Raw genomic sequence first — 17,595 nt, forward strand, 5'->3', positions numbered from 1 at the left:
ATTAAAAATAAGTCATCATGCATTTAAATATATATGCCATCTAATTTATTTTTAATATATATTTTATATAAGTAGTTAATTTTTTGCAAACTTAGCATAATTGTTTTACAAACTATAGTATTAATATATCTTAATATTTATGAGATATAACGTTCTATATTTCTAATTTATAAAATTTAAAATATTAACATAAATATGACAAGTGAAAAAGTATCTTGTGCTAATATCACTTACATGAATGGTTGTTAATATAATTTACCTCTAATAAATTTGTTATTCTATTAAATTATTTTCAAGTTTAAAGTATTGACATCAAATTATTTTTATTCAATAAAAAATTAATATTGTCTAATTTTAAATTAATATATGTTAAGAATAAAAAGAAAAAAAAATCAATACTTATAATATAAAAATATTGTGTGTATATTAAAATTAACAATTATATTTGTAATATTATTTAATTTATTATATATTTTATATTTTATATTTTAATATATATTTTATAGTAATAACTAATTTTAGTGGATACCACATGACGTGTTTGCATAATTGCATATGATAACAGGAATAATAAGTCTTGTTAATTAGCACGGAACACTAAAAAGAAAGAATGTTGTGATTTTTATTAGTACTCTAGCCTTGTAAATGACTTTAGTTAAGATGGCATGGCTTGCACTTAGGTATGCCGGCTAATTGGCTAGAGGTTAAAAGCGCGAAATAGAGGCATGTCCTAGCAAAAAGGAGGAAGGAAAATAAATAGGCAAAAAAGTTCAAATCGCAATCGCATGAGAGAGAGTGTATGAGAGTGTGCAGGTGCAGCGGCCAGCACAGGCACATCAGATGACGGTGATTTAATTTCGATTTGGTTGGGAGTCCTTTCATTCTTTGTTTCAATTTCATTTCATTGACGCAAAAACCATATAACTAAAAACCGAAATAAAAGGAAACGCACCGCAAATCTGGGCGGAAACCTAAGTGAGTCTGTGCAGATCAGATCATAGTGAGATCCGTTTGGGTGTTGGAATCGCATCCGAATCCAATGGAAGCAATCGAAGAATTGTATCAGCTCTCTGATTCCATGCGCCAGGCCTCCTCCGTCCTCGCCGACGACGATCCCGACGACCCCGCCACCTCTAAGCGCCCTTCCACCTTCCTCAACGTCGTTGCCCTCGGCAATGTCGTAAGTTTCTCCGATCCGCTTCTCGCCATTTCCAATTACGTATCTCTCTGTGCAATATGCAATGCTTCCATTTCATAATCTGTCTGAGAATTTGAGTGCCACGCTCTCACACTCTTTACGCTTCTCTGTATAACAATCCAGTATTCCTTTATTGTTTAATCATTTCGTCGATTGATGTCTATGTATCGGATCGGATCCATTTTGTTAAACTAATAACGAAGCAAATTGTGGTGGTGGATCAGGGTGCTGGCAAATCTGCTGTCTTGAATAGCTTGATTGGACATCCTGTTTTGGTAACTGCTTCATTCCTATTTGCTATTTCCGTTACTCTTTGTTTGCTGAATGGGATTTTTTGTACCAATAACTGAACCATTGGCGTTGCCAGCCTACTGGCGAAAATGGTGCAACCAGAGCTCCCATAAGCATCGAATTGAACAGGGACGGCTCTTTAAGCAGCAAGTCCATCATCCTGCAAATTGACAATAAATCTCAACAGGTTTCTGCGAGTAAGAACTTAAGCTCATTATCTATTCATTTTGAAATGTGGTTCATGTGTCTCTCTTAACACTTAAACATCTACCCCCCCCCCCCTCCCCCCTTCTCCCTGTAAAAGAAATTCTACAAGCATTCTTTGTTCCTATCATCTTTCTGATTCATTGTCTTGTTTTCCTCTCATAGGTGCCCTTCGGCATTCTCTACAGGATAGACTAAGCAAAGGATCATCAGGTAGGAGCCGTGATGAAATATATCTGAAACTTCGAACCAGTACAGGTAGGCCAGGATCACTTGTAGTCCCACTTCCTTTATGCATGAATACATTCTACCATTGAATACTTGCTTTCAATGTGTTAATATAAAAATTCTGTTTATGTTAGTTAGGGCACACTGGAGTTAGTCTTATGGTATTATGCTCAATACTATAATTTCCAATTTATTATGATCTCATGTTCTCTCAACACCCTCCTCCCGGCCCCAACCCTCTTTCCCTTTCTTTGGAAGCTCAAACACAGAAATGCTTACATTACATGCATTAGCAATGTGAGACTTACACCTTAGTTCTGTTCTGAAATTCTACAGCACCGCCACTGAAATTGATTGACTTACCTGGATTGGACCAGCGGATTATGGATGACAAAGCAGTGAGTAGTTTTAAATTATATTCTCCTTTAGTCCTAGTTTGAGATTCATCAAATATGTTCTGGCAATTACACCTGTATTCTCCATTGAGGGTGGTGTATGTTTAATGTTAGTTATATCTTGAGTCAGATGTTTTCTTCTTCTCGTATACTTTCTTTGAAGAACAGTGTAATGTCTTCATGTTTTTCATCTTCAGATCAGTGAATATGTGGAGCACAATGATGCTATATTGCTGGTAGTCATTCCTGCTTCTCAGGCACCAGAAATTTCTGCATCACGAGCCCTCAGAGTGGCAAAGGAGTATGATGCAGAATGTATGTTTTAAGCTCTTCTTGCTTTGTATTATCCTGTCACCTCATCTCAAATTTATAGCTATTTGTTAGATACATAAAATCAATCTTGAGACTCCATTTAAGAACTTAAACTTTTTAAAGAGTTGGTCCTAGATGTAGCATCATTACCTTTTTGACAACGAGGTTAAGAGTTTGATCCTTGGGTATATGTATATCTTAAATGAATGAGTTCTAGCAGAAACCAGATTAAGCCTCTGCATTGTCAACTCTAAGCCCAAAGGGAATTTCTTGAGGTCATGTTAGTGATGTTTTGCCATTCAAGAATCTCCATTAACAGTTTAAGTATTTAGGAAAGAGGGCACCTAACACCATTAAACCGCTTAATTTTAGAAACTTCATCGTTATGTTTACCTAATCATAAACTCATGGTAATGTTTCCTTTAACTAGTTTTTTCTTGGGGTTTTCAATTGTAGCCACTAGAACAGTTGGTGTTATCAGTAAAATTGATCAGGCTGCTGCAGAACCAAAAGCTCTTGCAGCAGTGCAGGCTCTCCTATTGAACCAGGGACCCCCCAAAACATCTGATATTCCATGGGTTGCTTTGATTGGCCAATCTGTATCTATAGCTTCTGCACAGTCTGGGAGTGCAGCATCTGAGAACTCTTTGGAAACTGCTTGGCGAGCAGAGACTGAAAGTTTGAAATCAATATTGACTGGAGCTCCTCAAAACAAGCTTGGGAGAGTTGCCTTGGTTGAGTCTCTTGCTGGACAGATTCGCAACCGCATGAAACTAAGGCTTCCAACTCTTCTCACTGGGTACTTAGTTTTTGCTAGCTTATGTTTCCTTGTTTAGTATAAATGTCATATTTCCCAGCAAGGAACAGGATTAAGGGAGACTGAGCATGCTGTGTAACATGAAAATGGATAATGACTGCAAAGGGAGTGAACATTCAATTTAACAGTGATGAAAAATCACATTGTTAAACTTAGATTTATACTACTAATTATCTGTAAAATGCATTTATAATTAATAACAAATGGCTCACTTCGGAGTGTGTTGTTTAATTTTATTAAGTTGGCTTGGGGTTTTGAGTGGCTTCAAAAACTATGATGATCCTTTGCTAAAAATAAAAATGCTGCAGGCTGCAGGGCAAGTCTCAAATTGTTCAGGACGAGTTAGTGAAGCTTGGTGAGCAAATGGTTAGTACATCCGAAGGTACTCGGGCTTTAGCTTTGGAGTTGTGTCGTGAGTTTGAGGAGAAGTTTCTCCAACATCTTACTGGGGGCGAGGTTAGTAGTTTTCATTATCTATTTTTCACACCTTCAAGGATGCATAGTATTTTATTATGTAGTATTTTTTGGGAAAACTGGATATACCAAAGATTTTGGAGCTATTTATCATGTACCCTTTTAGAGGATTTGAGATTAGTAAAATTTGCAAGGTCCTTTGATATGGGCAATTTATGTAGTGAGTGGTGTTTTCAGATCTAAATGAGTGCAAGATTCTACGATCAGGAATTGGATTCCACAGTTTTTCAGTACCAGAATTCTATCTTTGTCTTCATCCAATTTTCTGCTGTTGATTTCCCTACAGGGTAATGGTTGGAAAGTTGTGGCCAGTTTTGAAGGGAATTTTCCTAACAGAATTAAGCAACTTCCTATTGACAGACACTTCGACATAAATAATGTCAAGAGGGTAAATCTTGAACTCAATTCCTCATATTCTCTTATGGTGCTTACTTCTTATTTATCCCATTTTTGTTTATGTCAGATTGTTCTAGAAGCAGACGGCTATCAGCCTTATCTAATCTCTCCAGAGAAAGGTTTGAGGTCCTTAATAAAAGGTGTTCTTGATTTGGCAAAGGAGCCATCGCGCCTATGTGTAGATGAGGTATGCATCTAACGAATTGTTCCTTTTGTTTCTGGAGATATTAAGTCTTCAAAGGATAGTCCAATAAAAATAACTTGGGGACAGACCTGTCTAGAGATTTAGCCTTAGGGGGTATTGTACTAGGGTCAACCTTCAAAGCTGGACTTCTATTTGGGTACAGATCTGTATGCCCTAATGAATATTTGTCCTCCTTTTCCCATGTCACATTAGTTGCTGTAGCCATTGTCGGAACATTTGGGTCAGAAAGCAAATTGTCTTGTGCATCAGAACAATATATGTGTAAAGATTATGAAGTCCCGGCAAATGGTCAATATGTTTTGGGAGCATAATGTATTTTCATATTAACTGGGCCATTTATTTGTTTTAACCTGTACTCATAGAGATATGTCAATTTCCTTGGCTGGTTTGCTAATTTGATATCATCACATGGACACTGCAATTTTGGTAGACTTCTTATAAACTAATTTAAAATCCCATCTTGTGTTTCTACTGAGCTTTTTACTGAGATTATTTATAACTACCATTTAGGTACATCGTGTGCTTGTGGATCTAGTTTCTGCTGCTGCAAATGCCACTCCTGGGCTTGGAAGATATCCTCCATTTAAGAGAGAGGTAACACAAATGTTAAGGCATAGGATAGCTCTTGTCTAGCAGACCTCTTATCTCTGCCTTGTATTATTCTTCTCTCCAACTTAATAAAATTATTCTTTTTTTCAAAATAAATAAATAAATACAAGGCATAATATCATTTTAGTTGAACTCCCTATCGGATAAGTTGGGAAATTCGAACTACGATTCCTGCTAGTATTTTTTTTGTTTATATTATTGTATATAGAATCTTTCATTCTCCTATCTTCTTGTATCATTCTTTGTCTCTTTTTCTTTTATCCAAAATAAAGGAAATCTGCCATTATCATTGTATTAAGAACTAATTGGCTCATTGCAAATTTTTTTTACCAGATTGTGGCAATAGCAAGTTCTGCCCTTGAGAAATTTAAAAATGAATCCAAAACGATGGTGGTTGCACTAGTTGATATGGAGCGTGCATTTGTTCCTCCCCAGCACTTCATTCGTTTAGTGCAGAGACGGTATGTTCAATATATGAAACTTTTTGTATCTCCATTTGTGGATTCATAATCTATGCTCTTTGATGGGATAATGCATGAATTAAACATTGAGGTAGAATGTGCAACTCCTTACATTCACTACCATTGTCTTGGTATATATATATGTATGGCTTATGGAATTGCTGTGTGATTGAAATGGGATGCTGGGATTGAGAAGATATTTAGGATTCTAAAGATTTGAATCTGTTGACTTACCTGATTGTAGTCTTCCCAAGTATATGACATTTATGATTTGCTATGTTCTAGCTGCCTCCTGACAAGGGTAGAAAATAACATTTTAAGTCTAGTCCCGGTAATTGAGTTTGCCAGCCTCCCAACTGTCAATGTCTTGCAAATTGGTGGAAAGTGATTCTGTGAATTGGGGAATCAATCCTCTTAGATGATTGTTCCTCTATTAGTAATGAGATTCCCCCCCCCCCCCCCCCCCAAACAACTCTTTCCTCCTCCTCCCAGTACATGATAAATACAATAGTGCATTTGATATCAAATGTCAGCTTTTATTCTATGCTGATAAAAATGTGCTGAAACCTGGTATTCATTGCATTCTCTGTTAATACTAAGCCAAACCAATATTCGTTGGTTCTTCTAATTCAAGTCTTATGTTTCTAATGTTCATTATCGAGTATCCATCTAAGTAATTATCATTGACTTCATGCCTAAGACTTATAGTTGCCCATAATTAGTGGCTTAGTTATTGAGAATTCTAAATATATGTGAATGGTTGTTTAGCCATTTTAATGAGTTTTTACTAATATGTCCAGGCATTAAGCTATTAGAGGGTATAGTTGCATCGATTGATAACTTTCAAAATCTACATTTCTGTGGGCCCAATCGAGGGTTATATGACTAGCTGAAGTTTATGTTGTATACCTTATTGGATATCATGATAGCGTTATAATATAATCTATGTTTAATTACTCTGGAGGTTCCTATATTTTAGCCCAATTTTCAATTAGATTTCTATAGTTTCAAAGTTTCTAATACAGTCCTTATAGTGTATAAAAATTTTGAATAATTAAAAAAATGTCACATCTCACGCTTGCATGCTGAAAGAGAGATATATTGATCTCTTCCCCCTCTTAATCATGAAAAATTGGGTGGGGGGGGATTGTGTGCTTCTGATTCATTGTATGGTTATGAGAGTGGTTGGTTAAATAATATTAATGAAATCTCCATCTAACTTGACCTTCTTTTTATTTTTTTTGTAATATTAGTTGAAAGTAGGGAGTTGAATTTCTCTTACGCTACAGCGACTTGATTAAACTTTTAAACTATAGGAACTTAACTGAAAATTGAATAAAACTGTTGGGACTTACAAAGTTATTAAGCCTATAATATACTATGCATATACACACACCAAAATTAACTGTCACACCATCTGATTGAAGCTGTATTTATTTAACTTTCATATTTTTTAATGGCTCCAACTAATTTTATTAGAATGGAAAGACAACGCCGAGAAGAGGAGCTAAAGAACCGGTCATCCAAAAAGGCAACTGATGCAGAACAGTCAATTCTGAGTAGGGTGCGGGATTATTTACATTGGAAAAATTTACAGACTTGAATTTGTTACTATCATATGATAGTTTAGAATTTTCTATTTTTCTAAATACATGCAAGATACATCTACTCTTTCCTTTTCCAGGCAACTAGTCCTCAACAAAGTGGAGGAAACTTAAAATCAATGAAAGAGAAGTCCAATCAGCCTGACAAAGATATACAAGAGCCATCGAGCTTAAAGACTGCTGGGCCCGATGGGGAGATAACGGCAGGTTTTTTTATTTTCATCCTAAAATTTGCATTTTGCACCTAATATTATTAAGGATTCTGTTGCATAATTATTAACCTGGTGGCTTCCTCCTTTTCTTTTATGATTTCCTCTTTTCCCATCCTAGAACTGGATCTTCAGTATTCATGTCAGTCAAAACAGTTACCTCCCTTAATTTTGTGGTGGTCATTCTTATCATATATAACTTGCAATAGTTGGATTTTCCCCCCCCAAATATTGTTGGGCAAGCCTTGGATGAGGCTGATTTTTAAATCACTAAATTAGTCATACGCAGATTGTACTGGAGATCATTTGAACAGACAGCATCACTGAAGAAGCAGAGAAAAATTTGAGAGGATTCTTTTCATTTTCAGTCTGTTTAATGAATACAAACGAGAAAAACAATATTATCGTGTTATATCTCCAGTTATAGATATACAATAAGCTTTTATTGCAAATATCATAAAAGTTATTCACTATTTTCTAATATTCATAGAATCTCTGGATCATGTGTTAATGAAAGTTTCTAAGCCTACCTTATCTATTTCCATCTCCCTGTTTTAAAGTTAGGTGTTATGTCTTTCTAAGTTACGTGTTTAGTACTTTGAATTAACTTCTGTAATCACCCCTCAATGCAGGATATATGTTGAAAAAAAGCGGAAAGGGTAGTGGTTGGAGTAGAAGATGGTTTGTCTTAAACGAGAAGAGTGGCAAGGTTTGTAAATTATGTTGTTCAAATCTCTAATTTTGAATCAGAACAAGCTAGCATCATCTAATAATGTGATTTAAAAGTTAAAAGTTGAAAGAGTTAGTTCAAGCACTTAACCGTCCAACATAATGACTTGTTGCTTCACAGAATTGGTTTTCCTACTTTTATGTATGTAAGATATGTAATTGCTATTGGGCTTGAAATGGAGATACTAGATAATACACAGGGCCACTCTAGTTTGTTCAAAATTACATGTTTTAATTGAGAATAGAGTTACAAAATTCGAACTCTTTACCATTGGTCATGGGGTTTTAATACCATGTCAAGGGCTGACTCTTTTGAAAACTTAAACTATAGACGAAGGATAATTATTGTTTTTATGCCTCTAAGTGGGTCCTTGATTTGTTTTTAAGTTTCTTTTTCCCCCTCTTAAAATGAGCCTATATGGACAGGAACCTTGAATATGTTTTGCCTTCAAAAAGTTTCTATATTGTTTTTGGTTTATCCTTTTTCCCCTTCCAGTGCTTCAACTATTGGATTGATATGATGACCTGAATAATTAAGCTCAAAGGTCATATGTCTCTTGCCTAGGACCTCCAATTGTTAAGGCTATTATTCATTTTTTGCAAAAATATAGTATCATACAAATTGATTTAAATATGCTTTGTATTTCCAGCTTGGTTACACCAAGAAACAAGAGGAGAAACATTTCCGGGGAGTCATTACATTAGAGGTATGGACCTTCTTGAATTTATGTTACTAACTTCAATATTAACTGTTTTGGGAAAAATTGAGATAAATAACCGCATATAGAGATTGTGTGATGTGTGACTGACCAGTTTCAAAAAGTTCAAAGTAAATGTTGAACTGTGTGGTTATGTTGTCCTTCCTTATAGATATTGTTTCATGGTTGTCAAACTCCCTTTATGTCGTGTGAATGTTTTTTTACCTTCATGTCTATAGTGGCATATCGTCATGATTTGAGTGAGTGCTTCATTTAATTAGAGCTTGAATTTGATCCAAGAGGGAATATTCAATAGATCTTAAGTGTGGTGATTCATCTATTGCTTTTGTCTTCTGAATGTCATGATCAGGAATGCAACATTGAGGAACTTTCTGAAGATGATGAAGCCCCTGCAAAGAGTTCTAAGGATAAGAAGTCCAACGGACCTGATTCTGGAAAAACATCAAACCTTACTTTCAAGATAACAAATAAGGTCCCCTATAAAACTGTCATGAAAGGTAATCACTCATTCTAGTTTATTAATTCTCTCCCAGTTCTCTTAAATCCATCTTCAGATCTGAACAATGCTGGGATTGTCCTAATGTTTAAAATGCATTTTGCAGCTCAAAGCACAGTTTTGTTAAAGGCTGAGAGCATGGCAGATAAGGTTGAGTGGATCAACAAGCTAAGAAATGTTGCACAGTCTAAAGGTGGTCAAGTCATCGGTGAGCAGGGTTTTCCTATGCGACAGAGTCTTTCTGATGGTTCCCTTGTAAGGAATTTTTTCTCTTTTTTGCTAGAATCTTTTTCTCATGAACATATTTCATTGGATAGTCCAATTTTGCTTACATTTCTTCTCAAGTTTGGGATTTATGTGTTGGATACAAAAAGTTTCCTTTGACAGCCTCCTCCTTTGAAGTAGATATTTGTGTGCAAATAACTCATTGCTTTTGGAACTTAGGGTCTTTTTTTGGAGTGCTGTTAACTTTTCTGATAGTTACAAACACAGACCACTTTCTAGTTAATTGAGAACTTGCTCTTGTAGGATACTATGGCTAGAAAACCTGCAGACCCAGAAGAGGAACTTAGATGGATGTCTCAAGAAGTGCGTGGTTATGTTGAAGCTGTTCTTAACAGCCTTGCTGCTAATGTCCCAAAAGTGAGTTTACTTTGATTGTTCAGTTTTTTTTTTTTTTTTTTTGGCTGTCTGTGAGATTAGTTAGTTTTGGTTGGGCAGGCAGTTGTGCTTTGTCAAGTAGAGAAAGCCAAAGAAGACATGCTTAACCAGTTATACAGTTCCATCAGGTTAGTGCATTCTCCAAGCATGTTATGGTCTGATAATTGTCAAGTACATTGCTTCTTAGCTTGTTTTTTATTTATAATGTAATGGGCTGCCATTATTCGTATACCTTGAAGATCAGGGCAGAGACACTGTGGGAATATACAAGGAGGATAAAATTTCATGGTGGTGGATAGCGAGTTCAGTATGTTTGGTTGGCAAAGAATGCTTATACCTTTTGAGGATATTTGTTAGAGCTTATACTTGTTGTGGGATAAGGTTGAAGCAGAATGTGTGTATCTTTAAGGATATTCTTTAGACCTTAGATTCGAGCTCTAGGACTATACTTTTGGTGACCCTGAGGTGTTTTTCCTGTGATAATTACATCTGATATGTTAGACTGGGCACGTTGCTGCACTTTTTGTTTTGGTTTTCCATGCTTGTTCTTTTATCTGTGCTAGAATTGTGATATCTAACATCCTCTAGTTGTATTCATTATCATTTCTCTCTAATGAAATATCATTTAATTAAAAAATATATATAATATGAATCTTTTACATATTTTTTTACCTAACCACTATACTCATTCACAATTACTATTCACAAATTGAACATTTGATGGTGAAAAAACATGTTTTCCTCCCTCCATTTATTTTATTCAATTTGGTTGACAGTGCTCAAAGCTCAGCTAAAATTGAGGAGCTGCTCCAGGAGGACCAAAATGTCAAGCGCAAAAGGGAGCGTGTTCAGAAACAGTCTTCGCTTCTTTCGAAACTAACTAGGCAACTTGGCATCCACGACAACAGAGCGGCTGCAGCCTCCACTTGGTCTGATGGAGGGAGTGCAATAGGTAATGTCTGCAAACTTGCCTGAGGTGCATTTTTGAAGTTGTTCAACAAGTTATATTGTATTCACTTTTCATTTTCAGGAAAGATTAAGTTGTAGTATCAAGTATTTGGAAAAAATTCCAAGTTTTTTCTTTTTCGAAGAAAACATGGATGACTAGGTTTATAAAATGTTAGAATTCATAGCCGTTCCTGTATCGTGATGAATGCAAACTTCCAATGTTCACTATCAGATAGTATCTGAATATTCATCAGTTAAATCTATATTTTTGTATATCATTTCATTTACATTTATGTAGTTCTAACAAACATATTTATGCAGAAAGTAGCCCAAGAACCTCTGGAGCCTCCTCAGGTGATGATTGGAGGTCTGCATTTGATGCTGCTGCTAATGGTCCCAGTGACTTGCCATCTAGGTATGGTTCTGGTGGTCATAGTAGACGTTACAGTGACCCGTCCCAAAATGGCGATTTGAGCTCAGGGTCAAATTCTGGAAGTCGCCGGACACCTACTCGATTGCCACCAGCCCCTCCGCCATCTGGTTCAAGATATTAGATAAACCATGGTTTTCATCAAGATTATGCATTCTTGTTGTCTGGACGCATTCAGTTTTTCTTGCTTTTATTTCGAGACTGTTCCACACCCCCTCTCTAAGTAACATAGTGGAATGTTATAGGCTTGTAGATAAGTATTGATTTGCAGTCATCTTAGCATGCGTCCAATTTTATTCCCTTACTGGGTATGTGGGGGCAATGTTGGGTAAGATGATATTGTCTTCCCAACATTTTTTTTCCAAAAAAAAAAGAATACAGATGTAATTGTTTTGTATCTATGTGATTATCGGCAGTTATATCATTTGTCCATCAATCGTGATTGCTTTTATTCTGATTTTTCATTTAAGCACAAATCTCTTTTCTTGTTTAGAGTCAAGTAGTATATTACTGGAAGTAATAAATTTTTATTTGTCAAGAATGGGTCCTGTTCACTTGGTAGTGGAAATTTTTAAAGTTTAATTTTGATGTATTGACTGTGTGAACGGTTATTTAAAAAAATAAATGTGATTGTATAATTGTATAAAATATTTTATATTGTTAATGTATTAAAATTAAACTCAAATTTCAATTCTATTTTTTTTTCAATTATTGTAAACATTCTGTTTGATTTAAAATTAACTCAATTCAAATACGTCTAAAAGGAAAAGGATTTATCATTTCAAACACACCCTATGTGAAATTGTTGTCCTTATTCTTGGTGTCAAAGCCACTAGAACTCTAGAAGTGATATAATAGTGAAGTGGCTTCAGTAAGTCAAATAAAAATTAAAAAAAAAAATACAATTTTTGGGGCACTTTCACTTTGGTCGTGGGTGTTAATTCAGTTGTAGCAATCAAATCAAGTATCAGGAGTTGTGGTTATAATATGAGGTTCTCATTGTTGGCGACGTGGCAAAGTAACGTTCGGGAGAAGAGAAGTTGCAATGGCAGTGTGCGGCAGCGTTATCGTGAGATGCTGCATTCCTCCTTCCCCATTTCTCGGCCGCAGATTCGACTTGTCGGAGAAGGAGAAGAAGCCATCCTCATTCTCATGCACCGTTGCCACTAGTAGAATCACTGCACTCTTTTGGGGATTTGGCAGAAAAACCAACTCCACGCAAATCCAACAACAACAACAACAACAACAACAACTATTCACTCTCACAGCGCCAGAGCCAGAAGGCACTAACAATAACAAAGTGATAAGTGTATCGGTTCTGTCTTCAATCTCAGAGGTTGCAGCCGCTGAATGGGACGCGTGCGCGGTGGATGCCACTGCCCCCGGCAAGTTCAATCCCTTTGTGACCCACGCCTTCCTCTCCACCTTGGAGACCTCCGGCTCCGCCGTCGCCCAAACCGGTTGGACCCCGCACCACGTGGTGGCCCGGGACGAGTCGTCCTCCTCCCGCCCCGTGGTGGCCGCCGTTCCCCTCTACCTGAAAAGCCACTCGTACGGCGAGTTCGTGTTCGATCACTCCTGGGCCAATGCATACTATTCGTACGGATCCAGGTATTACCCGAAGCTGCAATGCTGTGTCCCCTTCAGTCCCGTGACGGGGCCAAGAATCTTGCTCCGCGATACTCCCTTCAAGAGTGAAACCTTTGACATCCTCCTCTCTGCCATGAAGGATATCGCTGCCAAGTCTCAGATTTCGTCCTTGCATGTTACTTTCCCCACTGAGAGTGAGTGCCTTCAACTCAGCCAAAAAGGGTTCTTGCCCAGGATTGGAATGCAGTACCACTGGAAAAACCGCAACTACAAAAAGTGAGTCATCCAAGCATTTCTTTTAGGGTTTAGGGTTTAGGATATCTGGGCCTGTGAAGATGCATGCAAATATGCAATATAAGTTCGTAGCATTGGTCAATATTCCATACAATTATTTTTTGTTGGCAGGTTTGATGACTTTTTGATGGACATGAAGCAAAGTAAAAGGAAAAATATACGCCAAGAGCGCAAAAAGGTTTGTATTGGTTGCAAAAGCATTTAATGACATGAGAAGAATTTTGTCATATGTTCCTGGATTTGTCATATTATTTGTGTATCTGCAGATCTCAGCCCAGAACTTGATTATGAAAAGGCTCCGGGGTTATGAAATAAAGGTACTTTGCAAGACTTTGATATTTGAAGGATTGCATTTTCTTAACAAGTTAGTCGATATGGTTACTATTGAAGATTTTAAGCATATATTAGTTAGAGAAAATGATTTATGGAAACATTATATTTAACCATATATCATCATGTGTTTTTCTGTCTCATATATTGATGATCTTCTGTTGAACTGGTCTAGGCCAAATGATCTCTGCTGGCAAACTTACAATTGAAAGCAAAACATATTTGAAATCATCCTTTTCTCTTTAATAAATAAGAGGTGCAGAGAAACATGCTCTTAGCAAACTATTCAAAAGTAAAATTGAATTACACATGAATGACATGATGAAATGATGTCTTGATCATGCAATTCTTAACTTAAAAAGTTAGACGGTTTCATCATATAGCTTTTAGTACCTTAGGAAGATATGTCCATAAGAGCATCCGCCCTAATGCTTGTACTCTTTTAATCATTTCATAGCACTGATAACAGTTTAGTTTTGGTGTGTGTTTTTATATATTCTGTTAAAACTTAGTGTCTGTTTCTTGTTATTTGCTAACTCATTATCTCATGTTTATGTAATGGAAGGCAACACATTGGGATTCTTTCTATAATTTCTATCGGAACACAACTGATAACAAGTATGTTTCCTTTGATTGAACCCATCAAATGTGATAAGAACTAATTTTTGCAAGATGGAATTGTTGAAGTAACCACACTTAATAATGCAGCATCCTTTGTCTATTGACAGATGGGGTACTCCATACCTGACACGTGATTTTTTTCATGAGCTGGGGTCAAAAATGGGAGATCAGGTACTACTTGTTGTTGCTGAAGAAGGGGATGAACTAGTTGCTGGTGCCCTAAATCTTATAGGAGGTGATACTTTGTTTGGACGCCTATGGGGATGTCACCCACGAGCTTACTATCCAAGTTTGCATTTTGAAGCATGTTATTACCAGGTTTACATTCTGTGATTTTTTCCCCAAAGTTGTTTTTTGATCTGTTTCCCATATTTTTTGCTTGGTTCTGATTTTATGGTTGGAATATAATGCTAAAGTTTTACATCAGATACTTCTTCCATCGTATCTTTTATGGAATAGACCTTCCCTTTGGCTTCCTGTGGAGTCAGCTTATGCATTTTGTATTTGTATTTCGTAACATTGCAGGCAATCGAAGCAGCTATTGAACTCGATCTTAAAACGGTGGAAGCTGGAGCTCAGGGTGAGCATAAGATTCAGCGAGGGTATCTTCCTGTGACAACTTATAGCTGCCATTACCTTCTTGATGAAGAATTTAGGAGAGCTATAGAAGACTTCTTAATACGTGAAACTTCTCAGGTATGATGAATTTGTTCATGAAGGTAGATTCTTCTAAGTTATTATGCATGTATGCTGCTTAGTGTCTCACCTTTCTTTGTTCACTCTTGTTCTACTACTTCTTATAAAATCATTTTATCAAATGGATCTTGTTCTACTACTTCTTATAAATCATTTTATCAAATGGATCCATTTCTTGCTAATGATATGAAATGTTTGATTGTACAATAAATTTAGTTGATAGATTTTCCTTGCAGAGTAACTGCTAGGATGACATCATATTTGAGTAGTAGGATGTGTTTTTCCTCTTTTAAACATTTGGAGTCAGAGGCCCAAATGTTGAGTGCTGGGATGCAATTTCCATTTTCGTTTTGAGACATATGATAGTGGATTCACCAAAATAACCCTTAATTTAGCAACAAAACAGTAACATGCAATATCCTTATTTAATCTTCACAGAAGGTTTCGAGCCTGGAGGAGTCTTATCTGCCTCCTTTTGTTCTTGTTTTTGATATATCTGAATGATGTCATTTTACATTCATGTTCTTATGGTTCTGAACTCGCGGGCTATGACTTTGACTCTTTTGCCTCTGCAGGTGAAGCTTGTTATGAAGCTGTTGCATGATTCTGGTCCTTTTAAGGAAGGTATCTAATAGAAAGTAAACACTACGGCATGGTGGTAATTTTCATTTGTAAATATGTAAATGGTAATTGTTATCTTGTGAATATTATATCTTGCCAGGAATATCTTATATATGTACAGCTGAATTGATGATCATTAATTAACAAAATACACACATTAGAAAACCTTCGAAATTTTTCTGCGAATGTTTGTCCTAGAGTGCACCCAACCCCTTTATTGCCTTAAAATTGTCAAACTCATTCCTCCAAGATCAACTTCATACATCTTGGTTTAAAACAATGGACCTATATTATATCTTTAGAACAATGTATTTCAATCTGGTTAGTCTTGATAATCTACAGCTCAATTATTTAAAACGAGTAAACGCTTGCTTATTCTCAAGTATGTGAAGATGATTCATTTTAATTATCAATATTATAAAATTATTATATTTTTTCTTTGAAATTAGAGTCTATCAATCATTTTAAGTGTTATTATTATAGATTCATTGATGTGTTATATTAAATGACCTTTACATGTCATATGACCATATGGTATGAAATTTTTAGAAATGAGCTAAATACACTATAGTCTATAGGCCAGTTAGGTAGTGTTTGGGGGTCAAAAATAGAGGCAACAGGACTAAAATTTTTAGTAACAGAGATTGAAATTTTATTAATATTTATTTTCAAAAATATCATGATCTAACTTTTTCATTCTACTCCTTCCACCATCTTTACTTTTGCTACCTCACCTCCATTTTATCCCTAATCTCTCACCTCATCAGTACATTTACTCCCATTAAATAGGATATTAAAACATAAATCAATCATATACATTTTACACTAAATATAATATAGACTTAATTAGTTTTCATCTCTCAATCTTTGTTTTTTAATTTCTCTTTCTCAGTCACAGTCTTTTATTTTTTTCCAAACGCTACTGACACATTACCATCATAGCGTGAGACTAGTGAATGAAAATTGCATGCTATTTATTTATCTATCCATTTATCTATGTTAAATAAATACCAACTCCATCGTTTAACTCTACAACTGAAGAAAAAATATATATTCTCGCAAAATACATTTTCTCTTTTGTGTATGTCTCTCTCTTTTATGTATTACACACGTATATATCACGTTATTATATATAACAACTAAATTACTTAAAAAGACAAGAATTTATCAAAGTGTTTATCTATCTATCTACCTACCGGTAATCAATTAGACTAACTCTAAAACTTAATATAGGTTAATGATAAAGTTGAATTTGCTCACATATAATAATATTTAGATGTATTTAAAATGTCTAAAAAAATATTTTTTCTTTTTTATTAAAATACAATTAAATACAAATGACGTGTGTGAAATAAGTATCAGATGAGTGTCGTGTTTGAGTAACAGATAAAACAACTTAACGAAATATTCATGTTTTATAGGGGGATATATATCACAATGTTATAGCCGCTAAACCGCTTATGGAATAAACAAACTATCTTTTCTTTTCTTTTCTTTTTTTGGTTTCGATCTTAGTTAGTGTCTCTACATGTTTCATTACCCGTTATTATTCTTACCAAATGATGTATTCATGCTCTAATATTCCCTAATCAGTTAAATACTTAAATGATCCCGTAAAATATTACGGGAGTAAATGGCAGTATTGGTCAAAATTCAACACATGTAAGCATGTAAAGTTACAAAATAAAGTCACAAGAGCAGCTCATGATCACTCCCAAATTTAGACAACCTGCATGGTGACGACCATTTTTGCTACAAAATACGAAAACTACAGCTTAGCCTCTTCAAGCACTTAATTATACGATGTAAGTGTATAATAAAGTGGGACACCAACTTACAAGAGAGAGGAGAAACCTCAAACATTATTTTGAGGTGCTTTGGATCCATATTAATTTCCACAATAGTTATTTTGAGTTATATTGTTCATGATATTTCCCTCTTGACCATGAAGATCAAGATGGTAAACAAACCTTATGCAAACAACTTTTTTCAATATTAGCTGTTCATTAACAAAATTTCAATAGAAAACTCGTGGACCTTGAGCAAAAAACCAATAAA

At 35.5% G+C, this 17,595-nt stretch overlaps 2 protein-coding genes across 2 annotated transcripts; both read left to right on the forward strand.

Moving 5' to 3' along the window:
* The first annotated feature begins 586 nt into the window (after nucleotides 1-586).
* LOC107635788 (dynamin-2A) lies at nucleotides 587-11,821 on the forward strand. Its single transcript, XM_016339357.3, has 22 exons — nucleotides 587-1,180; nucleotides 1,423-1,473; nucleotides 1,566-1,686; nucleotides 1,859-1,951; nucleotides 2,258-2,319; nucleotides 2,514-2,631; nucleotides 3,085-3,427; nucleotides 3,754-3,901; nucleotides 4,206-4,307; nucleotides 4,383-4,502; nucleotides 5,031-5,114; nucleotides 5,463-5,590; nucleotides 7,070-7,154; nucleotides 7,275-7,401; nucleotides 8,036-8,112; nucleotides 8,783-8,839; nucleotides 9,201-9,348; nucleotides 9,454-9,602; nucleotides 9,876-9,989; nucleotides 10,068-10,135; nucleotides 10,784-10,959; nucleotides 11,277-11,821. The coding sequence occupies exons 1-22, from the start codon at nucleotides 1,040-1,042 to the stop codon at nucleotides 11,507-11,509; spliced, it is 2,745 nt and encodes a 914-aa protein (XP_016194843.2). The 5' UTR covers nucleotides 587-1,039; the 3' UTR covers nucleotides 11,510-11,821.
* A 342-nt stretch (nucleotides 11,822-12,163) lies between these two features.
* Nucleotides 12,164-15,711, forward strand: LOC107635815 (acyl-CoA). Its single transcript, XM_016339380.3, has 7 exons — nucleotides 12,164-13,251; nucleotides 13,381-13,447; nucleotides 13,536-13,586; nucleotides 14,165-14,217; nucleotides 14,328-14,538; nucleotides 14,746-14,916; nucleotides 15,492-15,711. Exons 1-7 carry the CDS (start codon nucleotides 12,431-12,433, stop codon nucleotides 15,546-15,548), a joined length of 1,431 nt encoding a protein of 476 aa, XP_016194866.1. The 5' UTR covers nucleotides 12,164-12,430; the 3' UTR covers nucleotides 15,549-15,711.
* The last annotated feature ends 1,884 nt before the right edge of the window (nucleotides 15,712-17,595 follow it).

Source organism: Arachis ipaensis, chromosome B1 (genome assembly GCF_059453495.1).
Source record: "Arachis ipaensis isolate K30076 ecotype BB chromosome B1, ASM5945349v1, whole genome shotgun sequence".
NCBI classification, from domain to species: domain Eukaryota; kingdom Viridiplantae; phylum Streptophyta; class Magnoliopsida; order Fabales; family Fabaceae; genus Arachis; species Arachis ipaensis.